At 43.9% G+C, this 27,905-nt stretch overlaps 1 protein-coding gene across 2 annotated transcripts in view; it reads left to right on the top strand.

Moving 5' to 3' along the window:
* POPDC1 (popeye domain cAMP effector 1) overlaps window positions 1-23,619 on the top strand; it is a 37,843-nt gene extending 14,224 nt beyond the window's left edge. For both annotated transcript variants that reach the window (XM_080805237.1, XM_080805236.1), the window contains exons 6-8: window positions 4,077-4,244; window positions 5,184-5,325; window positions 19,743-23,619. In XM_080805237.1, the coding sequence (XP_080661363.1) occupies window positions 4,077-4,244; window positions 5,184-5,325; window positions 19,743-19,867 (435 nt within the window). In that variant the 3' untranslated portion in view covers window positions 19,868-23,619. The remainder of the gene's footprint in view (window positions 1-4,076; window positions 4,245-5,183; window positions 5,326-19,742) is intronic.
* The last annotated feature ends 4,286 nt before the right edge of the window (window positions 23,620-27,905 follow it).

Consider the following 27,905-nt stretch of genomic DNA (forward strand, 5'->3'; position numbering starts at 1 on the left):
GGGCTCAATCCCAGGACCCTGAGACCATGACCTGAGCTGAAAGCAGAGGCTTTAACCCACTGAGCCACCCAGGCGCCCAAATTTTCACCTGTATTTAAACTGGACCTTATCTTAGTGTTAAGTAAATCTTTTGGCTAAGCTGTGAAGCACATTGATCTACCAGCTTTGACCCTGCTGTATTCTAGTGCTTAGGAGAACTCTAAGCATTGGTTGAACAGATGAGCCCTAGGACCTTTTCATGTTCCTGATGTGCAAAATGTTATAAAATACATGAAGAAAAATAACAAATTCTCCCCTGAGGACTGTCAAGCAGTCATACTCTTAAACAGCTGCTTCCAATCCTGACACATGTGGCAATTCCCCGAGACACCCTTGTTCCTGTGTAATGTCTTCCCATTCTGTGAGGGTGTAGAATCTAAAGGGAGGGACAGGCCTAATGCCTTGATGTAATCAAGGCAAACCTGACACAAAGACTTCATCCCCTGCTCTCCCTGAAAGAAATCCTTTTGTATCTCCCATTGCCATGCTAGCTTTTATGTCCTCAATAAAATCCTTCCCCAGAACTGAAGCATGGCACTGCTGAGGTACCCTAATGACTTGACGAGCGAATTTATTTTACGGAAGCTTTAAAAATTCTTATATTGCTTTATAGAAATTCCTCATTAAAATATGTTTTACTGGGGCGCCTGGGTGGCTCAGTGGGTTAAGCCTCTGCCTTCGGCTCAGGTCATGGTCCCAGGGTCCTGGGATCGAGCCCCGCATCGGGCTCTCCGCTCAGCGAGGAGCCTGCTTCTCTCTCTCTCTGCCTGCCTTTCTGCCTACTTGTGATCTCTGCCTGTCAAATAAATGAATAAAGTCTTTAAAAAAAAAAAAAATGTTTTACTTGGCTGTTGTGACAGGAAGTCATTAAACACAAATGTCTACTTGGCAGAAATGAAGCATTAGCCATCGTGTAAAATGACCTCTGTCAATATGCTAATAACCACATACTTCCAGTTAAACGCCCCCACTTAGGGACTTGCAAGATACTCACACAAACTGTAGGTATAGCTTATTATTTGAATCCTGTTGCTAAATCTAAATTTAATAATGATTTTCACAGGTTTTAAAGTATTTTTCAACCATCAATAAGATATGTATTTGCTGGGGCGCCTGGGTGGCTCAGTGGGTTAAAGCCTCTGCTTTCGGCTCAGGTCATGATCCCAGGGTCCTGGGATTGAGCCCTGCATCGGCTCTCTGCTCTGCAGGGAGCCTGCTTCCTCCTCTCTCTCTGCCTGCCTCTCTGCCTGCTTGTGATCTTTGTCTGTCGAATAAATAAATAAAATCTTAAAAAAAAAAAAGATATGTATTTGCTAAGCAAACGATAGTATCAGAAGTATCTTTGCCTCTGAGGAAACTCGAGGTTGTTGGAATGGTTGAAAAGAAGTTAAATGCATTATCCGTCACCTAGGTACGATTCCTTTTTCTTCTTCTGGATGACTTCAGCTCCTCTAACTTCTTACCCCATCGCACCTTACTTGTCCACCGATGACCTTTTTGCCAAACGGAGGCACCTCCAACTCCTAACCCTTTCTTCAGTGCTTGGTTACAGGGCTGTGCTGTAGTGAGTCCCAGTGCTCACCTTTCTTGAATTACTCCTGTGGAATATTATTCAGTGGCCTCATGTTTATTTACCCATCTCTTTGTGTTTCTGGGAACTCGTCAGTACTGGCTCGAGCTTATACTTCTTAAGAAAATTTTTTGCAGGGGTGAGGGGGTCAGATGTCTTTATTTACTACCAGCTTCCTCCACTAGAATGTAGGCTTCATGACATTGTGTTCAGCTGTTCTTTGTATGAGGAACTCTTTTATTATTATTATTATTATTCTCTATGGTATTCTTTATTTTTTTATTTATTTTTTAAATTTTTTAATTTTTTAATTTTTAATAAACATATAATGTATTATTAGCCCCAGGGGTACAGGTCTGTGAATCACCAGGTATACACACTTCACAGCACTCACCATAGCACATACCCTCCCCAATGCCCATAACCCCACCACCTCCCCAACTCTGTATGAGGAACTCTTAATGGACTCTGAGCCGACCTGGTGGTCACTTTGTCAGTCAAATTACTTTCAGTGTGATCCCATTGCTGAATATTGGACACAGTGGGTAGGGTTTGGCCTAGTGGGAAAAGATGTCTGGGCGGGAAGTCGGAAGTACTCAACTCCACCACTAGTCAACATGTGTTCCTGAATACGTTTTCTGGTTCTTGTCATTTGGCATCTGAAAAATGAGGAAGACTATTACTTGCCTTATCTGAAAGGCAACTTTGAGGCACTTACTTACAGATGTAAAAAAACCTAAATGTTTTAAAGTGCAATAAATGTATAAACTGAGTGGCAGTATATGTAACTGTCATTCCCTGGAGAGTCTCTACCCTTGCCCTGTTCTATATTTGTCGAAACACTTATTGTGTTTTGACATAACTGTCAATTATGACACCACCGAGGGTGTCCTATTATCAGCTTCCTTCACTAGAGTGTAAGCTTCCCAGGGCAAGGCTCTTGTCTCCTTGCTCACATTGTAATGTCAGTGCCTTTAACGGTGTCTAGCATAAAGTAAGTGCATGATGTGTGTTGAAAGAATGAGTAGAATTTAGTTTTTTATGGAGTCATAGAGCTGATGATGCATTTCTTGAATCCAAATGTGTCTGGTTTTGGAGATTCCTGCCCTTAATATAATAAATAAGTGCAAACTTTTTCCCCCTAGGAATATTGACCCAGTTTTTAAAGTAGCCAAGCCCTGTAATTTGCTAAAGGTCAATTTTCAGCTATTGATATTAGTTGCGAAGCTGGGTTTTCCATTTTCTCTTTTAGTAGACATAAATACCCACTCATCCTCAAAACTATGTTTAATTTTGTGACAAACCAAGGGGAAATGGTGCCTTTGGAAACATATGCTCTGAGGCTCCGATAACGATTTCATGTTAATTAAAAAACCCTTTATGAATTTACCTGGACTGACATTGGGTTTAACTCTGAGGATATAAACACGGATTTTGCCTTCAACAGTATTTGTGTTCATTTGTTACTTCCTTCATATAACAAATGTACACTGAGCACCACTCTGTGTTGGGAGCTGGGCGTCCAGACATGAAGTTGCACAGTCCCTGCCCTCAGAGTGCCCGGTGGAGACAGATGTGTCCCCAGATGAGGGTGGGTTCTGTGATTTCAGTGCCACATGGAGTTCAGCGGAGGAGTACTCCTTGATGACAGGGAACCTGTGTGCAAGGAAGGACTTCCTGACACGGAGCTCTGAGGGCATAACCCCTCACTCTGGAGAAAGGAGTTATTTGAAAAATCTCGAGCTCTGTGCGGTACAATTAGAGGATTTTCCACTTTGCTGTGGAACAGTGTTCAAGGAAAAGATATGGTCTCCTAATCCTGAGCTAACTGGGGGATCTCTGTGTGAGTCCCCAGTATCCTGGGGCTCGCCCTGAAAGGTCACACTCAAGAAATACCTGCGACAGAAGGACCCAGAGGAGGACCCTCACTAGCCATAATCCTCGGTTAACAGCCTGGATTCTAAATCCAGTTCACAGGAGTCCGTTTTCTGCTTCTCTAGGATGTGTTTGCAAGGTTGGCAAGGCAGAAGGTCTTTCATCTGTAACTCGCCTCAGGGATCTTACCTCAGTACTGTTGCCTGAAGTCATATTCTTAAACCTCTGTTGTAATCATCAGGATGTAAGGAAATATTTAACCATAAATTGTATGTCTAACTGGAACATTGGTCTAGTACAGACTATAGCACCAGACCTCACACCAGACCTCACAAAACAGAACAAAAACAAAACTTGGAGAATTTGCTTTTGGTTTGCAGATTTCTTGATTTTAACCTGATTTTAAATATGATTTTATAATAGCTATGGAAGTTTGTGTGTCTAGATCTTGCTTTAACTTAACTAATATGATAAATCATTGCTGTAATAATATCCACTAAATTATTCTACTCTTCCTTTCCCCAAAATTATTATACTCATCACTCATAAACATAGATATACTTTTTTCTTCCTATGTCTGTTTCTCGGACAGGTCACCATCATTGCAGATGATAACTGCAGATTTTTATGCTGGTCAAGAGAAAGATTAACTTACTTTCTGGAATCAGAACCATTTCTATATGAAATATTTAGGTATCTTATAGGAAAAGACATTACAAATAAGCTCTACTCATTGAACGATCCCACCTTAAATGATAAAGTAAGTGGGTTTTTTTTATGAGTGTGTTTATTTTGTTAAACAATGATGTATAGTGAAGTGTACCTCACTCTATGCAATACATATTTTTCTGAATTTTCATTAATTCATCATGTTTTAAGCAAAGCAGGGATGCTTATAATTTAGAGACCCTTTGAGGGAGTCGTTTCTCAAGAGGATGGACATATTTTGTAATTATTATATTTGTCATCACCTGGTGAGGTGTCTCTAAATGTCAGGGACCTCTGTTTGTGGTGATGTGGAGCTGGTCTCTCATGAAGAGTCTTTTAATCAATCTAAGGAAAATGGTATGTGAGTTGGAGGGAGGAATGGGGGGTAGAGGGGGCCAGAAGGGCAGGGTAGCTGGGAGGCTGCTGACTGGTCACGGCAGTGAGCAGGAAGTTGGCATTTTAACACTGGTGTCCTCCAGTTTGGGACATCCTCCTGGTCAAGCCCCTTCCAGAAAGCCCATAAGTGACAAGACAGGGAGGGGAAGGAGCCTGTGGCAGTGCAGTTAGGAATTTCAGAGCTGTAGGCATCTTCTCCAGGTTGCAATGTGATCTTCATTTCCCCATGTCTGCTCAGAAGGAAATTTTAATGATGACAGAAGAGAAATTGCAGAACATGGTTTCTGTGATAAGTACCGTTCTCCTAGAACTGTGCACACGGGTATGCGCTCTCTTTAAGTTCTCTTGCGTAGACCTTTTATCAAATTAAGGTGGTGCTTATTACTTTTAGATTAATAAATAAGCCATTGAGTATATTACATTTTTGTAACATATATGTAGTTACAGCTTATAATAAAAGTTATAGTTAGCATTTATTGGCCACTTACTATGCACCTGGTAGTTCTTTATTTCAAGGAAAAAATAAATACTGTTTACAGGGTATACATGACCTAAGTCCCAGAGATCTCAGAGATCTTAAACTTTTGCTTTGTAGAAGGCCAAAAAGCTGGAACACCAGCTCAGCCTGTGCACGCAGATCTCCATGCTGGAAATGAGGAACAGCATCGCCAGCTCCAGTGACAGCGACGATGGCTTACACCAGTTTCTTCGGGGCACCGCCAGCATGTCCTCTCTCCGTAAGTTATCCCGAACAGAGAATCCTCCAGGATTCCACTGGATGTCATTGGAAATAGACAAATGACAACCGTGATCGGAAAAATAGCTTTGCAAGTAACAGTTGGGTGACCTGAAGGTATCAACAAAAATAATAATTTTTTTTCTTGCTTTTCTTTTTCCATGTTGCACCTCAGCTAAAATCTAACATGAGAGCTCTTATTGCTTAGTCCAAATTTCAGAACTCGGTGGCTATTGTTTTGCCCTGGACTCTCCTTGAATACTGGTTTCCTGGGATAATGTGAGAGAGTCCATAGTGTTTGCTGGATACTCGGGTTTGTTGTCTTCATGATTTTTGTTCAAGTGAAAACCTAGACCCCGCAATGTGTATAAATAAATAAATAAGTAACACAAAATAACCTCTTTTATTGGTGAAGATTTTGTTGGCAAAATCAAACAGATTGATAACACACTGTGGTAGTAAAGCAGCCAGGAAGCAGGAATTCTTGACTGTCACTGTCTGGAGAGGATAGGGGTACAACCTCAATGGAAATAGGGCATGTCTATTAAAATTTAATGTGCACAGGTTTTGACACAAAATTTCACTGCTAGAGTGTTACCCTATGAATATGTTCTATGGCAAATAATACCACATTAAGTGCTATTCATTCCAGCATTTTTCTACAATTGTAAAATTCTGAGGCAAACCAAAATATCCATCAGAAATAAAACTGATAAATAAATTTTTGATAAAAAAGAAAATGATAGGAAACAATGGCTGGGTGTTTTACTGCCGACTGGTTATCTCATGTGAGCCCCAAGAGTTAACAGGGGGTTGGGTGCTGAGATGTTCCTGAAGATGAAGGAAACCCCCAACACCCACCACCCCCATGAGTTACCTCGTTCACACACAGCCACTGAGAGGCAGGTTTTCCAAGATTGGGCTATAGGCTAGATCATTTTAAAACATCTTAAGTAAGGAACATTTTAAGACACAGATGTTGAGGGGCACCTGGGTGGCTCAGTGGGTTAAGCTGCTGCCTTCGGCTCAGGTCACGATCTCAGGGTCCTGGGATCAAGTCCCACATCGGGCTCTCTGCTCAGCAGGGAGCCTGCTTCCCTGTCACTCTCTCTGCCTGTCTCTCTGCCTATTTGTGATCTCTCTCTGTCAAATAAATAAATAAATAAACCTTAAAAAAAAAAAGAATTAAAAAAAAAAAGACACAGATGTTGAAGATTAGTAAGTAATATGAGAGAAACTAAATTATTTTAAGAATTATTCCAAGAATGGAAGTATCAGAAGAACTTTGAACAAATTCATTTGAAAGAGCAAAAAGACGAATTCTTCCATTGTATAAAACAAAAAACTATTAATGTTTCTAATTGTGTGTTAGTCCAAAGTAACTTTTAAGGAAATACAGATACACGTTCAACAATACTAAATGCTTATGTAAATGATCTTGTATCTTTGGATGCTGTAGATAAATTGTATTAAGGGTGTTAAGAATCACATAGTGTAGAGGGGTTGGAATCGGCAAAGCCATGGAATCAGCATAAACTTCCAAAGAAAGTCTAGGCAGAGAAATGTGTTGTGGACCCAAAGGAGATTCACATGATTTCACATTTCACAAATGAGAGATGGGAGATGGTTGTGTCTTCTTCTAACGTAACTTTTGAAAGTACTGACTGAGGCTGACCAAACTCTACAATCTGATAGCATATCAAATGCATTATCAGCTCTGTTGAAACAGTTTGGTGGTTAATAATCATTTTCAAGTGGATACTTGCATGTATCTTAATTGCATGTATAATGATTACTATACCAAGAAAGGTCAGCAGAAAGGGAATTTTTGTTTTCCTTTTTTTTTTTTTAAGATTATTGTTTATTTATTTGACAGAGAGAGAGAGAGATTGCACACAAGCAGGGTAAACAGCAGAGGGAGAGAGAGAAGCAGGCCCTCCGCTCAGCAGGAACCCCAATGCGTGGCTTGATCCCAGAACCCTGGGATCACGGCCCGAGCAGAAGGCTGACACTTAACCAACTGAGCCATCCAGGCGCCCCAAGTTTTTTTTTTTTTTTTTAATTGTATTTTATTGTATAAGCTAAATCTTTTGGGAGTAAAATAACATTTTAGAAAAAAAAGTTTATCTAGAGTATGTTGTTTAAACAGAATAAAAACACATTTTCACGATTCACATTTGTACTGTTTGTGGCACCAGAAACCTATATTACCAGGTGGATTGATCACCCATGTGGTGTTCAAATCTTGCACTAATGATTATTAGTTGTGGAACTAGTACGTGTGGGTTTGAGTGTGGTGTGTGTGAATTACGCGACAAAGCCCTGCTCATCCCTAATTCCCTTGGACTAATTCCTGTTCTGAGTTTCTTGCCTTCACTTCCTGCAGTTTAATGGAAGACATTGGTCCTTGAACACCACACTGACACTAATTATGAATTCTTTCATTCATCCTAGCCTGTGATTCATCAAAAACCAGTTAGTTCTGGTTTCTCTTTCTTAGGTTTTAGCTCAGAACTCCTGAAGTCTGGGTTTCATGTTTGTGTTTTGTTTGCCAGACCCATCAATATGCTATCTACTTTCCCACATTACAGATGACATTTCTTTTTTTTTTTTAAGATTTTATTTATTTATTTGATAGACAGAGATCACAAGTAGGCAGAGAGGCAGGCAGAGAGAGAGGGGGAAGCAGGCTCCCTGCTGAGCAGAGAGCCTGACTCGGGACTCAATCCCAGGACCCTGAGACCGTGACCAGAGCCAAAGGCAGAGGCTTAACCCACTGAGCCACCCAGGCACCCCACAGATGGCAATTCTTATAAAACAGAGAATACAGAACTAATCTCGTATGACTTCAGCTGAAATAACAAAATTTACCATTTTTGGAGCACGTGGGAGGTCTTAGTAAATGTGAGTTTCCTCGAACAAGTGAGCTCCTATTCTGAGATTCTGACGGGCACAGGGGGCAACTACGGCCACTCCTCTCTGCAGCAGAGGCAGCTTCACGAGTGCTAAGAGAGACGGGAACAAACATTTGTGGACAGTGGTAGCTATTGTTTTTCAGGATCTCTGGACATAATCACATGCAGTCTTTCCTCTAACCCCGCACGGAGAGGTATACTGGGTTTTGCTAGATGACACAGCACTAACAGCCTCCCAGATCTCTGGCTGGGAGGAAGGGGCTGCTTTCTGGTGCATGTGCACCCAGGTGCTACTCCAGGCCCGTTGTCCTCCTCAAACTGGGATGCAAAGAGCAGCTGCTGTTTGGATGACTGCCCCCCACGCAGGGGACGTCAGTGACGGCAGAATTACATGATGGCTCTGAAAGCTCCCACTTAGAAGTTGCACATGTGGGGCGCCTGGGTGGCTCAGTCGGTTAAGTGTCTTCCTCGGGCTCAAGTCATGATCTCCAGGTCCTGGGATCAAGCCCCGCATCGGGCTCTCTGCTCAGCGGAGAGTCTGCTTCTCCCTCTCCCTCTGCCCTTTCCCTGCCCCTACACTCGTGCTCTCTCACCCTGTCAAATAAATACATAAATAAAAACTTTTTTAAAAGAAGAAGTAGCACGTGCGATCCTGCAGGGGCTGAGCAGGAAGGCCCCTGTGGCGAGAGGGAAAGCAGGTGTTTTGACAGTAACTTGGATCTAAGTATTACTTCATTTTACACCTGAGGAAATTAGGAATCTGGATGCTTACTCACTTGTTCATTCGCACAGGGAGAGGCTCTGGGATACAGAGTAGGTGTCCTGTCCGATCCATACTGTTGGACCACATTGCCCCTCTGTTTTAAAAGGAAAAGACCAAAACATGTGTGTAACACTTGACTCGTGCTTTATAGTTTACCCGTCACTTCCGCTCCCATTCCTTCATCTACACCTGACGACTCTTCAGCAAGCACAGCCACTATTCGTATATCTACGCCTTTCCTGAAGGGGCCACCTGTCCTCAGTGAGAAGGCTGTGCTTACCCCCAAATCATTTCTTTCTCCTACAACCTGCCTCACTGGAGAAACCTACCACCCTCCCCCAATTCCTCCATTATGACCAAGCAGTGCTGCAGATCGGTTTTCACAGACCCGTTGATTTCCATTTTGTTGAAATTTTTTGCTTTCTTCATTGTATGCGGGGTTCGCCATAGGAACATTTAAATTATCCAGTAATGTACTCCGGTCGTTTATTGTTGGGTTAGCTTTCACTTCCCCTCATATGTCCTTACAGAATTACAAGCAGTGCTGCTCTATAACAATTCTATTTATTTTGTATATTTATTGTATATTGTAATGTTATTTGTATATTTGATCAGCATATACCCATTCCATTTGGTTGAAAGTCTCTGAATCTCTGGGCTTCCCCTCCATATTTCTCTCTCTCTCTCTCTGTGTTTTTGCATTTTTGTTTTGTCTTGTTTTGTCTTGTTTGTCCTATAGAATCTTGATTCTTAAATATAATTGTGAATATGAATCACTTGGAGATTTTATTACAGATTCTGATGCAGAAGACTAGAATAGGGCCTGGCATCCCCCTGTTTAACCAGTACCCCAGGGGTGCTGACGTGGCTGTCCCCTGAACCACTCTCTGAGCAGTGAGGAGTAGGGGTCGCTCCTTATAGTCTGGAATTTTGCTGAATGCAGCCCCATGTTGGTTTCTTGTATTTCCCATTCACTGGTAGGTAGATTTCTGGGCCTGTGTAGGTTCTGGTGAAAGCATGAAAAAAAAATGGGTGCCAATCCCACTTTTTACATTGCGCTCTATTTTTATGTGTATCACATAACCCTAAATCCAGAGCAAGATCTCTACTCTTTGCCACGCAGACTCTGTATTCCACATCAAATTATCATTTAAAGACAAGAAAGTAATGAGATAGTCTGAGAAAAATTGCTTCCTTCCCATTTATTCAGTGGCCCATAATCCACTCAGCTCCCTTTCAGTTTCCCGTGGCTTCATTTACTCATTTCGTGTTTGGGAAGCGTGATGGTGAGGCAGGAGGACCAGAAAGGACGAGCAGGGCAGGGCATGTGGGAAGGAGTGCGTGTCCTCACATGGCTATAAGCTCTCTTCTCTCTGCTCCTGCCCCGAGGGCCTCACCAGGCTGCCTTGCCATTTTCTCCCGCTTATGAGGTTTAGCTCCTACGTGTGATGCAGAAAACACACACACACTCAGATTGATCGGACTTGGCAGGTGCATCACTGACAAGCGGTGCCGGGCACAGATGTCGTCATGGCAACAGGAGACTGTATTCTGTTCCCTTAAAAGTTGTAGAACTTTATTTTGGTTAATTGGGGTTAAATAACCTATTGTGTGGTTTATTCATTTGTTTGCTTTTTAAGTCCTGAGGCATTATAGACAAGGCATTCCGTTGGAACTCGTCTTGGAAAGCTTTTGTTATTTTAAACCATGTATTTTTTTTCAGAAATTAAAATTAAAATGTATGAGTTTTAAAGACACTGTGAAAGGGGCACCTGGGTGGCTCAGCGGGTTAAGCCTCTGCCTTTGGCTCAGGTCATGATCTCAGGGTCCTGGGATTGAGCCCCGCATCGGGCTCTCTGTTCAGCAGGGAGCCTGCTTCCCCCTCTCTCTCTGCCTGCCTCTCTGCCTACTTGTGATCTCTCTCTCTGTCAAATAAATAAATAAAATCTTAAAAAAAAAAAAAAGACATACTGTGAAATACTTAGAGCAAGGTTTTTTACTGAGAAAAAAATCTTTTCAGATGTCTTTTGTTATTATTGTCAAGATGGTGTTCTGGACGCTCTCCTAATTTCAGGTGACCTGGTTGCACAAATATGCCTTAAGTGAGCTTGCCTCTGGTTGGTGGTCTTACCTGCAAAGACGAGCAGCATATCTGACATAGAGAGTTTCTGTCGGCTGTCTTACCCATTTGTTTACCTGGAAGGATACAAAAACCCAATATAGCACTTTCAGTTTCAAGGCTGGTTTCATGAAATAACCTGTTCAACTCGATTTGTATTCCATTTGCCCCCACAGCTGCTATAGACCAATGAACAACAAGCTTGACATGAATCGTGTGGAGACGTAGAGAGGAGATGGGATCAGGCAGCAGAAATACTGAGGGAACAGTTCTCAGGCCTACCCAGATGGCAAGAGAAAAGCTGTGTCCCCACTTTGTACGTTAGTAAGGAGCAGCTTAGGGAGGCTAAGTAACAGATTCAAGGCCCCTGGGCTAGCTCTGAAACAAAGAAGTGTTGAATTTGTTGTAAATTCTTGTTTTGCTTTTTACCCTATGCATATCCGTATCCACTAGGGACTGTACCCTTGTTTAGGGATGTTCAGCCCCTGCCATCTCAGCTGACACACCTTGACCACGTTCAAACATATTCTCATCTCATCGTCAGCCCACCCAGGAAGGTTGATGTGGTGTTTTTCCCTTTTAGGGTTGAGAAGTATGACATTTATGTCCTCGGAGTCCTTGGTCCCCCACTCAGTAGGGACTGTGCTCTTTGTCTCCAGAGACACCAATCCATTCACTGTCCTCTATCCTCACAGTGTTTTCTCTGTAAAATGATAGTACAGGGATTTTTTTCAGATACACATTTTTTTTAAGATTTTATTTATTATTTGAGAGAGAACAAGAGCCCACAAGTCAGGGTAGGGGGACAGAGGGAGAAGCAGACACCCCACTGAGCAGAGAGCCCTATACTGGGCTTGATCCCAGGATCCTGGGATCGTGACTGAGCCGAAGGCAGATGCTTAACTGACTGAGCCATCCAGGCACCCCTCCAGTTACACATTTAAACTTTTAATAACAAATTTAAAAATTAACAAGTTAAGGGGAGCCTAGGTGGCTCAGTCTGTTAAGCAAGTCTGCCTTCGGCTCAGATCATGATCCCAGGGTCCTGGGATCTAGTCCCAAAGCAGGCTTCCTGCGGAGCAGTGAGCCCAATGCAGGGCTTGATCCCAGGACCCTGGGATCATGACTTGAGCCGAAGGCAGAGGCCTTAACCCACTGAGCCACTGGGGCGCCCCTACCCTTTCTTAGTCTTTCCCCTTCTACCTTTACATTGTTGAAGGTCTCTTCCTTAACTTTTAAGCAATCACAATTGATAACAAGTATATTCTGTTATTCCTTTTTTTCCAAAATATTTTTTTGTCATAAAATACTCATAACATCAAATTTACCATCTTAACCATATCTAAGGGTACAATTCAGTGATATTACGTACTCTATTCTCTTTTGCAACAACAATTAAGTCTTCTTGCTTTCTCTATGATTTGCTTTGCAAAGTTTAAGCAAATAAACAATGTTGACATTATTATGCTTTATTCAGAACCAAATAATGGACTGTGACTACAGTCCATTTCTTTCTTTTTGGTTATAACGTCGTGATTCCTATTCTGTTCAAAGGAGGCTATTTCTAGTATCAAGTTCAAATGGATTCTCCTTTCATATAAAACAAAAAATCATGCCACAGTTTACTTCATACTTTTTACTTTTTCTCCCTGGAGGTTTTTTATTGTCTTGCTTTGGATCCATTTTATTCACCATGTCCCTAGTATCTTCTAGCTTCTTATTCGTTCTTTTAACTGAAATCCAATTTGTTTCTTCTTAAAGTCTTTAAGCAGTTTTTCATATTTGAACCGTGCCTTATCATACTGCTTTTTGTCTTTATTGATATTTTAGTTGCCTTTCTTTCTCCTCATCCTTGCATTTTCTTCTATCTGTACTCTCTCAGTACATCAATGCTGTGTCTCCTTTTCTCAGAGAACTTCCTCACAGAACCTTCCATTCTCCTTTCTCATCCTAGACTAGTTGTCTTGAGTCTGTGCACAGCTGCCCCTAGGAACTGCCTTCCCCATCCCCTTGAGTTTATTCACCATCCCCATGATGTTACAGCTTTCTCCTTGTGGGCAGGAAGGGGCTGCAGGACGCCACGGTTCCTCGGCTGTTCACCCCTGTTGCCAGGCAGCTCAATACCCTGACCACCCATGCGAGTAGTTAGCCGCTGATCTGCAAATGACCTGTTGGACTGAGAAAACCTCCTCCTGGGAACCACTAGCTTTCTCCAACCTCTCTATTTCCCATAACTTGTACATTTCTTTGGTGGGGTCCCTCGATGCTGGTGCCTTCGTTTCTCTAAGGGAATTAAGAATAAAAACTATACCTACCCTTCGTCATTATTTTTCAGAAAGTTTCAATCCAAACTTAGTCTCTTCAATTTAAAAAAATCTTATTCTATACATAAACAAGGCAGGAAAAGAGATGATAATCCTCTCTAGCCACGAAGCCATTAAATCCTTCCCTATCCCCATTCATCAAAAATTGTATAATCTAATTAAAATTCTAAACCCTTTGTAAGGTTTTTAATTACTTGCTAAAACATTTGGCCAGATGGTTAAACATAATAAAAATAAGAACACTTTGAAAGGAGTGAGGAAAATGTCATCAAAGTTAATGGAATAAAGGGGGAAAAAATCATATAACATTATATTAGATAGTTGACAAAAGTGTTCCCCCTTTATAAAAATTGAGTATCTTAAGCAGAGAGAAAAGCCACTTGACAAATTTCATATTGTGTTTTTATATTTATTTGGAGATCCAACCTGAGGTTGCCTGTTCATTCTCTGGAACAGGTGTGACCTTCACTCTGGATTTAAGCCCAAAAAATATGTCTGTTTACTTTGACTTGCTAAGAGATGCCGTTGGCCCCTCATGTAATTAGAAGCACACTAAAACAGAAGAAGCTTAATAAGGACAGAATTCTTTTTTTTTTTTTAAGATCTTATTTATTTATTTATTTGACAGAAATCACAAGTAGGCAGAGAGGCAGGCAGAGAGAGAGGAGGAAGCAGGCTCCCCGCTGAGCAGAGAGCCCGATGTGGGGCTCGATCCCAGGACCCTGAGATCACGACCCTAGCCGAAGGCAGAGGCTTTAACCCACTGAGCCACCCAGGCGCCCAAGGACAGAATTCTGTCAAAGGGAATTTCTCTTACCTAATTTCTCACTACTCTGGATACTAGAATTTTGACTGTTAGGTAAGATCTCCCTGTTCTGCATGTATAAAGGCTTCCCGCAGTTCTTTGACTCAGTCCCTGAGGAAGGCCGGAAAGGGTCTGGTGGGGCAGGCTAAGCTTGTCCTCACGGAGGCCCACGGCTTGCTTCCACTGGGCAGGGAACAGCCTGCAGGAGCCACACTGACTCCTCCTCAGTGAGGATCCAGCACAAGCCTCTGAACGGGTCTGCTGAGGAGAGCCTCGACTTCCCAGATCCAAACCCTCCGGTGGGCGTCCACAGTGCTGTCCCCCGCTGTGATCTGACAGGAGTGGAAGGGTCCACTCTTTGGTTCAGGGCTCTTACTGCTAAGCCTCTGTCTTCTACACGTGCTCAAAGCTCGTATTTTTGAGTTTGAGTTTTTCTTTCTTCCCCTCAGGATTGCTGTTCTCTATCTGAGCTGCACACACCAAACGTGGTGTACAGCTCAGAGGAAATTCCACTCCTCTGGCTGTGCCTTCTGGGTGTGCTGGGATCCATGGGAGGGATGTAGAAGTCTTTCTGACAGAAGATTTTTTTTGCCGCTTGGGGTAATATGAAACATCCCCCAGCAACAGTAACTCTTGACATAACTGTTTTAACAATTTCACACCTGATAAATCTGGATTGCGGTTCAGTCTGCGACTATTTGTTTTACATACTTTCATAATAAACTGTGTTAATTGGCACCCAGAGCCAAGTAGAAGATGATTATAGCTAACAGCAAAAAATAATGTTAATTATCTCTTCTTCATTATAATAAATACCGAAGGATATAGTTAACCACTTCTGTTTCCCAACTATAAAAGCGGTTTTACTAGAAGAAAGACAGAAATCAGATTTCTGGAAAATTTATGGATATGGAATTATTGGCCTGCCTAGAATTTGGAATAAATGAAAAGTAAAGCATCCTACAGAGGTCATGTACCTCATAGTAATGACCTTGAGGGACAAAAGTAATTTGAAAAAGCACTTCACTAAAGATAAGCTCAATTTCTTCCTCTCTCCTCTCCTCGTGCTCGTCCATCTAGGTAGGTTTGGCCCCTCCTGGGCAAATTTCTGATGATGCGTGAGTGCATAAAATTAATGAAAAACCAGGCAAACTTGTAGAAAGAATTTATTAATGTTCAACTTGGGACATGTAAGATAGTTTCCTTGAAGCAGAACATTCTTTTTTTATAGATTTTGGGGGTTTTGCTGTTGTTCACGCTCCACATTGGGCTTAGCTATATTAGCGGACCGAGAGCTTACCTCTAGCAGCATTGTGGCGGTGACTGAGTCCTCCCGCCGAACCGGTGGGTCCCGCACGGAGGCTGGAGAGCAGGAGGTGTGGGCGAGCGAGCTCCTGCTCCTCAGAGCCCGACTTCCTCCTGGCCACAGCAGTACCAGATCTGCAGGTAGACCAGGTCACTGTCACCCTTGGCCTTCAGTGGCAGAGGAGGCCCAGGCCAGCTGAGGCTGGGACAAAGCGTGAGCACTCTCTGCGACACTGATTCCTACCGAGGGGTCAGGCGGCCAGCTGGCTCCGGGTATCTTCCCGTGGTTACCGACAGGCCCGGTGCCCGCTGCCCTCCGGCGCATCTGCCGCAGGGAGGAAGGGCCGCAGGGCGCTGCTCTGGGAACTGGGACCAGAGGGGCCTGTGCGCTCTAATCCAGCCCCGGAGCCTGAAATGAGAGTGACTCTAGGATCCTGTGAGAACGTTCGCGGGAGTATGCAGTCTTGCAGGCCCGGCAGGGCCAGCCCTCCATCCTGCCAGAATGTGATCCTGCCGAGGCGGCCCACTTCCTGTGAGGAAGGAGGTTCTAACACCACAGCCACCCCACAAGTCTGTCTTTCACAGGCTCTCCAGGCAGCCTTTGCTTTAGCTTCTGAGTATAAAGTAGAAAAATTGTGTGGATATGTGAGCATGAAGGGCTCTGAAAAGTGCGTCGACTTCCTGAGAAGCAGTAAGATCGAGTCAGAGACTCTGCAAGTCATTTTTATTTCCCTGACATCTAACCCAGCTTCTAGCGCCTTGTCATCACTCAGGGGCACCTTTTTTAATCGGATGAAAACTTCTTGGCAGGTGATGATCCGGCCGAGCCTACTGACGTTTATGTGAGGGGACAGGGCTCTTGCCCGTGCGCGATGTGCTGCTATAAGCTATGCTCTAAGCCCATGCTATAAGCTCTGCTGAGTCGATTATAGGACAGGGATCCCCCAGGGAACATGACACAGAATATAGTGATAACAGTCCCTTCTCATCGCAAGGTTTTACTATATCCTGAGACTTCCTGCACGTGAGAAATACAGGTGGTTCCCCACCCCCATCCGAGACTAAAGGTGACGGCCGTGTGTCTTTGCCTCACGCTCAAGCTCAGCCTTCTGAAGGCCTCATGTGGAGTTTCATGTACTAAGTAATGATCAAGGACGTGGCTATGTGGGGGCGACTTCTGCAGGACAGAAGAAGGTGTGGTTACAGCCCTCAAGGTGCTTGTTTTCCAGTAAGGGACAGAGGCACATTCTTGTCATCACAGTGAACTATAGAATGTAGAAGGGCTGATGGACTCTAGGGAATGGAATCTCCCCTCATAAGGAATTAGGGAAGACTCTAGATGAAGAAGGTGGGGTTTGACCTTGACCATGAGGAATGGATAGGAATTTGATGAATAGGAATGGGAATAGAGAGGGCACTCCAGGTGGGGAGAGAAGCAAGAGAAGAAGGAAAGGATGAGTTGGATTTGGGGAGCAGTGAGGTTTGCCAGAGCTTGGACTGGAATGGGAAGGAGGCCCAACTAGGAGGCCCCTGGGTATCACCCCAGGACTGTGGATGACTCCCACACTAGTGTCTTTTTAATGCTATGTGGTAAGCATCACAGCTCTTCCTTGGCCCTGGCCAGTGTACTGGGGAATGAACAAATTCTTTCATGGAGAAGTTGAAAGTCCTTGCGAGGTTTTCACCAGGTAATTTCCAGTTGTCTTGGGTCCTCTCTTCATTCTGTCTCAGTGGGAAAACGCACCAGTTGGTGACGGAGCTGAGAGGGCAGAAAACATTTTGGCCCCAATGTAGATGACAGCCACAGGGTCCCATAGAATGTCACTCCTGTTGATAGATGGGCTAAAATCCAGAGCATGAGTCCCACTTCCACCGTCAAAATAAACTGGGTATGTTTCTGTTATTTATGTTACACAATCACGTCTGAATCCTCTGCCTTATTGATTTGGTTTAATGCTCTCAGACACACCATCTTGTTTGTTCAGAGAGTTTTTATCAGATTGCAAATACTCAGCCTGAGTTAGTGTATCATGAGGCTCAGTCATAACTGGAGGCTAGACATACGACAGAAGCTGTGGCTACTTTTTTAAGACAAATTTTGCTGCATGTGGGACTGTTTCAACTGAGAAACACAAACCCACATTCAAGTACAAGTCCCGCATGTTTTTGTCTGCCATTCCTACCGGCGATAATGAATTTTAACAAATGTTCTAATTACTTAGGCCATTGCCCCCCAAAGACCGTATCAATAACTCATTTTATTAACTTACAAACTGACAAAATGACTATTGCATCCCAGGCCCTGAGGTAAGAACTGTCAGCCACTTAGTCCTCTGAACAACCATACGAAGTAGATAAGAGCATGATTCCTATTTTACAGATAGGGAAACTGAGGCAGGGGGACGCGAGGTAACTTGCCCAAGCTCACACGGATAGTATTCACTGCCATTTGAGTAGACCCGCAAATTGAAGGTTGTGGCTGGTGGTCATGCTGTCACCTGCGAGAAAAAGGACCAAAAGACTTGCCTGGGTGGTTCCGCCATGCGGTTGTCTGTGACAGAATTGTGTGCCTGGATCATCTTAATAGAGGCTCATCATCTACAGTTAATGTCAGTAGTTGTCTCTCAAGAGACTCAGGATTTTAATGGACCATAAATGCTTGAAAATAAACAGTAACAGAAAATAAAGTTTCCATGTAGGCACAGCCAACACATCCACTATACCAAAGTCCAGGCCAGTCTAATTCCTAACTTTTTTATGTTGGAAGCTGTGGCCGTTGGGAGTGGCATTTTCTACGTGCCCAGCACCCTGCTGAGCCCATGACCCCCTTTTTTTGGTCTTATCCCCCAACAACGGCACTAGACAGGCCTTGGGAATATCTCCCTATAACAGGTATGGAAACCGAGGCCTAGAGAGGATTAGTGACGGAGCGTAGATCACACAGCGAGGAGGCAGCACAGTAGGGTTCTGAACCCGGGAACTGTTTCTTGAGGCTGGGGCCTTGACCATGGTGCATGCTGCACGCCACCTCCCCCCGTGCCCCGCCCGTCCTCCTCGCCCACAGCGTCTGCTGTCAGCTGCCCACACTTGCCAGGGATTAACAGGTGATCTGGATAAAGTTCTTGTAGCAGCTCTGCTTCACGCCTTAGTTGGGTCCCGCTATCCTCCTCTGCTCTATACCAAGTATTTGAAGAGTCAGGTTTCACCATCGTTCTCCCATCATCAATCTTAAGTCCAGCCTGAGGTCAGCACTTGCTGATTGACTGATGGACGGAATACCATTCCGCCCTGTTGGAGGGCAACACGCGCACCACGCGGCTGTGCGCAGGGCAGACGGGGACCCCCGCCCGATGAATCCTGACGCTGAATGTGGGAACTTTGTGGAGGGGGGTTTGTGCTGTTCCGGGAGCTGCTCATCAAGCACCCTGAGAAGTCTGTGCACCCATTTTTAGTAACTCCTTTTACTTTTAAGCCATGTTTTTTTCCTCTCTCAATCATGGTGTCCCTTATGTGGTAGATGCTCAGTAAGCCTCTGACAAATGCATAAACAAAGGAGGGACAGACCGAGTCATTTATAACTTGACTTCTTGGATATAAAAGGCTTTAAGGATGTTCCTGCCCCCTCTGCTACTTGGAATTGCATTTTCTTCACCTGGCTTTTCCTTCCAGTTTGCCTGGACTAGCCCCTGCCCGCCCCACCCCCCTCTCCACCCCCCCTCCCCCTCCCATACCAGTCCCAGCAGTGGCTGGACAGGTGGTGGCAAGAACTACTATTTTAGGTGGTGCCACAGATGGTGTTAGCTTCCGTAGCTTTAGGATGGAACTCTTCTTTAGGGAAATTAGGAGTTAAATTAGCTCTTGAGGAACTCAAGTCACCACATATATTAATGTAGGAACATGCACTCTGAGTCCTAATCACACTTTAGGGCAACGCACCTGAAACTGCAGGTGCACAGGCACTGGAATCCACTCCGTGTTTGTTCTCACGACTAAGAGTCATTTCTTGACTTCGTTGTTTTCTCAAAATGCTGAATTGAAAATACAGCGTTTAGGGGAATTGCATGCTTGGTACTAGCGATCGATTCCCAGAGAGTTTTGCTTTCCGGTTGGGGTTTTTCATTGATACATCATCCCAGCATCGGGGCAGGCTGGACAGTAAGTGGGTTTCCTCTTTGTGTCTCTGACAGATGTGCCGTCCCCACACCAGCGGGGCTCTACCAAGATGAAGCCCATCGAAGAAGGGGTGGAAGATGACGACGAGGTCTTTGAGCCCGTGTCTCCAAACGCGCTGAAAGCCCATCAGTTGCCTTGACCGGAGGGAGAGGTCAAGGGACCTGGATGGAAACTGTCTTGAAGAGATCCTGAAAAATACCAGCCCTTCCTCATGGCTTCTTGATTAGTCTGCTGTAGCACTGACAGTCTGAGGGCAGGAAAGTGAGGAGGGGTCAAAGATGGGAAGGTTATTTGAGCTCTCCTTTTTACTGATCAGCTTTTTAAGCAATTGTTTTACTGAGCCTTCTGACTAAACCTAGTTCTATTTTGAGATATATATTTTCACAGTGTTTTCTAGATATATTATTGTTTTAACTTAGCACTCTGTCAATGCAAATGCCTTTTCACTCTTTTTTTGTTTGGTTGGTTTTTTTTTCTGAGTTGTGGTTCATTTTCCTCACAGTGTTTTTTCTCCACCGTGGCAATGGGGTTGTCCACTTGATAGGTTTAAGAAACAGTGTAAGTTCGAAATTGAGGTTGAGGTGTCATTAAAAGGCAGGGAGTCTCGAGCGTTGTTCAACTGAATTTTTAGCTGGAAGATTGTAAAGAAAGATGTGATTTGGCTGGTGTTTATTTTTTCTCCCAGGCCAGACACATTACCCCACTAGATCACCTTACTTATTTGGGCATTGTGTAGAGAGCAGGATAATGAGCAAAACTCATCAGCCTTGGCTCATGTTACCCTTATAGTATGCTGGGTGCAATCGGGTCTGAAACCAAAGCTGGAAAGAAAACAGAGGGAAGCAGTTCTGAGCTCAGCTTGACCTTCCGCAAAAACCCAGCTCACCTGTGACTTGGAGCTATCTTGTCCCACACACCCTGGTGTGGGGAACACCTTACTTGTGGTAGGGTGTCCAGTGGCTAAGCAAGTGTCATAGAATGAGGTGATTGAAAGAGCATTTTCATTCTGTGGTCTGAAGTTTCCGAGAGTTCCTCCAGAACCATAGATGTTTCCTTAAAATGTGCCAAATAGCCAGTTCTGGGGATGCAAATGTGAACAGAGCTTTGGGGGCAGACCAAAGCCATGTCATGGGCACCCAACCTAGATGTTGCTGTGAGGGCTTTGACTGTAAATCTCGCTTTTCTCCTGGAATCGTGTTCCAGGAAACAGTGATGGGAAGTGGGAAGTTGGCTGAAATGATCGGTCAGACTGGTCAGTGTGACTGAGGCACTCAGCTGGGAGAACCTCTTTGATCGACTACACTATGTCATATGCCATGACGATTTTATTTCATCCACTAGAACCCAGTTGAGTCAGTCCTCTGTTATATTAAATAGCTAAAAAAAAGTTCCCAATGAAATTACTTTTAGGTAAGCTGAGCCCAAAGCAGCCTGTCTTGCCAAGGGGTGATTTCTCTCAGAGAAGGTAGATAAACTACTGGAGGGTCACCTCCCTTTCCTAAATCCATTTTTTTAAGGCTCATTATTTTAGTAATTTCACTGGAGTTAAACTTTCACTCTCAGTCCCTCATTAAGAAAATTTCCACTGACTGGGGATCTAGCTGCTAACATCTCTATCAAATGTTGCCTTATTAACGCCACAGTGGAAAGGCTGATTTCACTTCACCTCAGGACGGTCTCTTTAGTTTCCTAAGTTATCAATGTATTGGGGGGGAATGAAGCACAGGTGAATTTAAGATTGTAGAGATTCATTTGGTTGGAGGTCCCTTGCCGTGCCTGAGACCCCACGTGTGGTAACTGTAACTAATGGCGCTGGTACTGCTTTCCTCTAACTGTCGGGGTAAGGTCATGTGGACCATTTAGTTTCCACATGCATAAGACTAATTTGCAAAATCACTCTATAGAGTAATTAGACATGACACCCTTCCCTGAAGAGAAAGTAATTTTAGATTCTGCTGAGGCCACGTTTGTAATGTTGGGTGGATCCACAGAAGCTTGGGGTTTCTCAACCTGACCCATGTTCAGGTGTGTCCCTTTTGTCGAGCTGAGACCGTGGGAAGGGTCCTCTCTAATGACCAAGCTGCATATGTTGGGAGGCTATTTTCTGCAGCACCAGGAACAAACATTTTTAAAGGCACACTGCTAAAACCAGACGATCGGAATTCATTTACTGTGTTTATTAAACCCCGTGTGTGCGCATGCACGCACATCAGTGCCATTCATAACAGAGATTGTAATCTCGAGCTGAGGAATCTTAAAAGAACCACTTAGCCTGAATGGGAAACACGAAACTATTTTTAAATACACACTTCTGAGGAAGACAATGAGCCTTGGAGAAAAGGAGATGCCAGCCACTGGGTAGCCCTCCCACATAGACTCGATAGCAAAGAAGCAGATAAGAACACAGAAAGAGTTTTAAGTTGTAAGATCTCCTGTGGATGGCTTTGAATTCATTTATACCAGTGAACAAGTGTATCTTTGTGAAAGGTATAAATACATAGACAAAAAAAAAAATGCGTTTGCTGCCAAAGCCACTGATAAAATGCTTCTTGTGTTTTTTGGTGTTCACTTAGCTGTGTGACCAAGGTTCAGAAAATGATCTCCAAAAATTATTCTATATATAACCCCACATCTACTAGGTTTAAATGCAATACCGAGTATGTTGTATGATTCAGGAGTGTAACATTTACACAAGGATGTATGTGTCATTTGTAATATTTTGAAAACCCTCATATTTATATTTATAAGATAATAGCACAGATACTAGATAGAAACCCAATGATGTTTATATATCTTAAATTAGTAATAATGGGTGCTATATGATTATCAGCTACTGCCCGTTGCTTTCTGGGGTCTTTTCCACTGCTCCCCATGGTTCAGTTGCCCTGTCACCATTGGACACCTTTGTGTTTCGCTGCCAATAGTGTGTGCCCGGGAGACACCACCTTCTTCGTATCTGGTTCTCCTTCAATGTGTCTGAAACATTTCTGGTTTTATAACCTGGCACTGCCGATTCCTGGTTCCCGGGTCCTATCCTGGCCCCAAAGGCAGAGTTCCTTGAATGCTGGAAAAAAATCTTTGGGAAAAGTTGATGTAACCTACACATGCTGCCCTGTCCCTGGTGCACCCGGGGAATGACTCCAGCCTTCCAGGAAAATCGTCCTGCCAGTACGTGGATGGCGCCCAGCGAGAGCTGGGGTGTGCGGGGCAGCCCGAGTACTGCCCACCTCCCTGCTTACCCCAGAGACCAGCTCCGAGGGGTCACAGTTCTTTATTTCCTGTATCCATTTCTTTGGACATTTCTAAAGCCTCTTTGCAGAAACCTCAGACCTCGCTATGCCTCCATTTCCCACCCCTTTTTTCCAACCCTGGTTTCCCAACCTCCTTTTCTACTTACTTCCAGCAGCAGCGGTTAGAAATTCCCACCCGTTCGATCTCAGTTCCCGAGGACCTGAAAGAACAGAGTAGTGTGCAGGGAACTCAAGGCTGCAGTGTAATCACGCTTCAGTTTTGCTCCAAGGATGACACATTTCCTCACAGACGGCCTTTCTTTCATCCTCACAGGAGCCCCGGATACCTCGTGTGTAACCATATATTGTGTCATTTCAGAAACCTGCTTTGAAGCACTCTTTATAGGTTAATCTGTTATACTTACAACCTAGTTTTAAAGTACACGAGGATTTTATGAATGCTTTATACAGACACATTTATAGGAAACTCAGTCTTTCTGTTTTTAGGTGCCATCGACATTGATACCATTTACTTCAAAATCAATTGACTTTTTGTCTGAATAGAGCCTTAGAGTTGAAAATATCTCCATATACTGTCATTTGATCAAATAAATTTCTTACTTAGAAAATAGGCATTTGATCAAATAAATTTCTTACTTAGAAAATATGATGTTCATTTCATTCCTCTTACATAGAGCTAGCCGATTTGCTCCGACTCTATGCCAAAAGGTGGGGGTTGGTTCATTTACCCTCGGTTGTGGGAATTGCTCTGGTTTGCCAAGGGGGTGGCCTTGGGTCAGTTCCACACTTAATTTCAAAGCTCTGCCATCTTGGCTGCCTTCGGCTCTGACAAGAGGCAGCAAGACAGTGCTGACTGGATGCAGCAACTGAGAAGCCTTCCCAGTTTCACTGTGGGACCACGTGCTTGCTCCGGACACGTTCCTGGTTCCACCTTACAACTCTGAAAAATGATTTTCTTTCCAGCGATGCTCTTCCTCTACTCCTAGGCCTTGTTCTCATTCCACTTCGGCGCCATTTGCACAGTCCCACCGTTGCCTATACCAGCTTCCTGCGGGCTGCGACAGCCCTGGGTCTTGGATGTCAGATACTACGTTAATATTTCCTTGCTCTTTACCAAGGACAGAGATATCCCCCAATGACTTTGAAGCTCTCCCAGCCTCTCCCTTCATCCCGAGAAAAGCCTCCTCCTTCAGCTTTTAGCCGAGGCTTTCCAGGCTTCTTCCCCCAGCGGCTGGTCACAGCTGCAGGTTCCGCTGTAGGACTGGACGTGGCTGGGCCAGCCCCCAGGGCCCATCCACCCCCCACCCCCAAAGCGAAGCACAGTTGGAGGGGATTTGATGCTTGGACTCCTCACATGACTGGCCCACAGGACAAAACGTGATGTGAACAAAGCTAAAGCTACCTCACACCGGATAAATGGAAGTCCCACAACTATACCACGGCTCTTATAAGAATGGCAGCCAGGGATCCTGGGTGGCTCAGTCAGTTAAGCATCTGCCTTCAGCTCAGGTCATGATCCTCAAGCCCTGGGGTTGAGTCCCATGTGGGGCTTCCCTGCTCAGCGGGGAGCCTGCTTTTCTCTCCCACTCTCCCTCTCTTTGTCTCCCTCAAATAATTAAATAAAATTTATTTTAATTTAATTTAAAAATAAAGGAAGGCTGCCTTGAGGGGAAAATGATTATAGCCACTTACTTCTTGATATCACCAGCAGATGATGAACATTTACCCACAGGCACACCTGTTGGTGGTTATAGACAATTACCCTGTTTTTGCAGAGACTGACGGGTGTGAACACAAGTCCCTTTGAAGGAGCTCAGACAGAGGCTGTAGACAACTCTGCTCATTGAGACACAAGAACCCGATATTCATCTGCTCTGAATTCATTTCTCTTAAAAAGCTGTTATCTTGGGGATCTAGCTAAACTTTTTCAATGTGCTTCTCACTATTTTTGTTATTCTTATCTGATCTCTTTAAATGTCCCTCCTTAAGAGTATGGATATATTTTGCTCATAAGAATAATTATAATATTTTACATTTTTTGGTGCCTGTATTATATACAGAGGCTTTTTTTTTAGAAAGAGAAATACTAGAAACTGATATTGAGAGGTGTCTGGGAGGCTCAGTTGTTAAGCGTCTGCCTTCAGCTCAAGTCATGATCCTAGGGTCCTGGGATCGAGCCCCGCATCAGGCTCCCTGCTGGGGGTGGGGTTGGAGCCTGCTTCTCCCTCTCCCCCTGCTGTTCCCCCACCTTGTGCCTTCTTCTCGCTCACTCTCTCCCTGTCAAATAAATAAATAAAATCCTTTAAAAAAAAATCTTGATATTGACCTTCAAATTCATCTATCCTTTATGTGAAAATGTGGGTTTAGTTACATGTTACATGTCAAACAGATTTCTTATCTCTGTTGTTCACCTCAACCTCCCTTTTAGCTCAAGGCAACTTAAAAGCACTGGCCTGAGTCCTGCCCTTCTCGTTGGACGTGGATTTGAGGTCAGACAGATGCAGTTCTGAACACTGTCTCTGACTATGGGATCTTAGGCAAGGTGTTAAACCTTTTAAAGCTACTGTGTCATCTTGCATCCGTTAGAACTTTTCCCAGCACATAGTTGGTACTCAGTAAATGTTCTCATCCCTTTTCCCTTTTTTTCCTTTGGTTTTCAAGTTCAGTCCTTAAAGCTTCTGGAATCTTGGCAACCACAGTTCTTGTACGGAGCCAGGGCGCCAGTGCCAGCAGGACCCGAGGGACAGGCAGAGCAGGGAACTGTTACCATGACCCCTTCTGCTTATAGCAGAAATGACTGAAGCCCTGAGGAGCCCTGCGCCCCATGTCCTTGGATACATTTGACTGGGGCGGAGAGAAGAGCCCATCCTGACTTCAGCAAGTGGCCCCAGAAAGCTGTAGGCAGGGGAAGAAGGCTGTAGGCACCTCTCTGTGTTGGCCAGTGGGTAGAAAACAATAGCTTTAGGCTAAATAATGCTTTCCATGAGGTTCTTCTCTAAGAATCATTAAGCGTCAGTCAACATTTAACAAATTATTTGAACTAACAACCTTGCTTATCTCTCCATAGTGATGATTGAATTGTGAGCAGGCGGGATGAAGAATATGCACGCAAGACATTATGGCTAAGTTCTGACAATAGGAAGGATGGAGAAAAGTTTATCTTGACCCCACAGAGTGTGGGAGAAGGAAGAGAATTTATTCCTGATGCAGTTTGATTCCTAAAGATAGTTTGATTGTCAGGATATCAGGAAGGTCACATTACCTATTTGGATCTCAGTTTTCTGTGGAAAATGAGGTTACACCAGGAGAGGACTCTTCCGTCTCCGTTGTCCGTAATTCCAAGTGTGTGCCCTTTTTAAAAGCTGACATAGTATCTCCTCGTTTCACGTGCCCATTATCCATTTGAGTCAGGACTTCTTTTTCCTGGTTGAGGATGATTTGGGGGGTTAGGCAAACTCTCAGCAGCTGCCCCACCTCTGGCTGACCTACCTACCAAGGGCAGTCGCATCCTTGCCCTATCCTTCATAAATGGCGTGCTGGTTTGAAGTCATGAGAGCATTATCAATACCTAGGACTGTGTTGGGTCCTTTCATCAGCAAGCACACCATGTTTTCTTTTCTACCATTGAAAGGGGTTCTTGAAATTTCTTATCAAAGCAGACAGCTTGCTGAAAAACGGCTTCTTAACCCTTCTTGAATGGTGATGTCTGAAGTTTTCCTCCAAAGGGGACAGAACTATAGAGCTTCAGAGCAGATTATATAAATTTCAATGAGTTCTCAAACTTGAGCAGGCATCAGAATCACTAGGAGTCTCCTTAAAACCCAGCTTGCTCGGTCCCACCAGCAGTGTATCTAGGGAAGGGTCCAGAAGGTTTCATTCGTAATAGGTTCCCAGATGGTGTTGACCCTGCCATTAACATGACCACATTTTGGGTCCCCTTAAGTAGCCCAGCTCCCTTATTAACAGACAAGGAGACTATGACAGGGAAAATTGAGCCCAAGAAAAACTAAAGTCCAAGTATTCTCATTCACTACCCAATGGCTTTCAGTCAAAAACAACTTTTTTCTTTTGGCTGTAGGCCAATAGTTTTCAAGCTTTAAAAAAAAAAAAAAAATCCCTTAGGGCACCAGTATAAATACTCTAAGAACTGCTAGATCCTGACTCAATGTACCTAGAACAGGGTTCTTCACCTGCTGCACACTGGCTTCAGAAATTCTGATGTCTTTCATCCAGGTGTCAGCCTTCCCAAAAGCTCTGCAGATGATTCCACAGGTGGGAAATGGGAGAAGCCCTGGTCTGGAGGAAGGAAGGCCTGGGCATCACAGGTGATTTGGGTACAGCTGCGGGCTGGTCCAGATTTTGCAGGCAAATGCTTTCCTGGTCTTGCCTCCTGCTCTAGGAACCATAAGGGAGCAGCAGCGGTGCCAATTTGGGGTTTGGAGGCAAACAGTAGAAGTGGGCAGCATTGATGGAGAAGCTCAGACCAAAGAGAATGGAGGCTGTCTGGTGGGGGGGTGATTTTTTTTTTCCTGTGTATGTCAACATTTATTTTTGACATATTTATTCTTTTTTATTGAAATACAATTGACATAGAGCATTATATTTAGTTCCAGGCATACAACATAATGATTCCATATATGTATATATGGCGAAACAATCCCCACAGTTCAGTCTAATAACCAACGGCAACCACAGAGTTAAAAATTTTCTTTCTTGTGATGAGACCATTTAAGATTCACCCTCTTAGCAACTTAGAAATACACAATACGTATCACTAACTATAGTCACCGTGCTGTACATTACAACCCCAGGACTTCTTTATTTTCTACCTGTAGGTTTATACTTTTTTGACTACTGTGGATGTGTGATTTTATTTTATTTTTTTAAAGATTTTATTTATTTATTTGACAGACAGATCACAAGTAG

This window comes from Martes martes, assembly GCF_963455335.1.
Source record: "Martes martes genome assembly, chromosome: 6".
NCBI lineage: Eukaryota > Metazoa > Chordata > Mammalia > Carnivora > Mustelidae > Martes > Martes martes.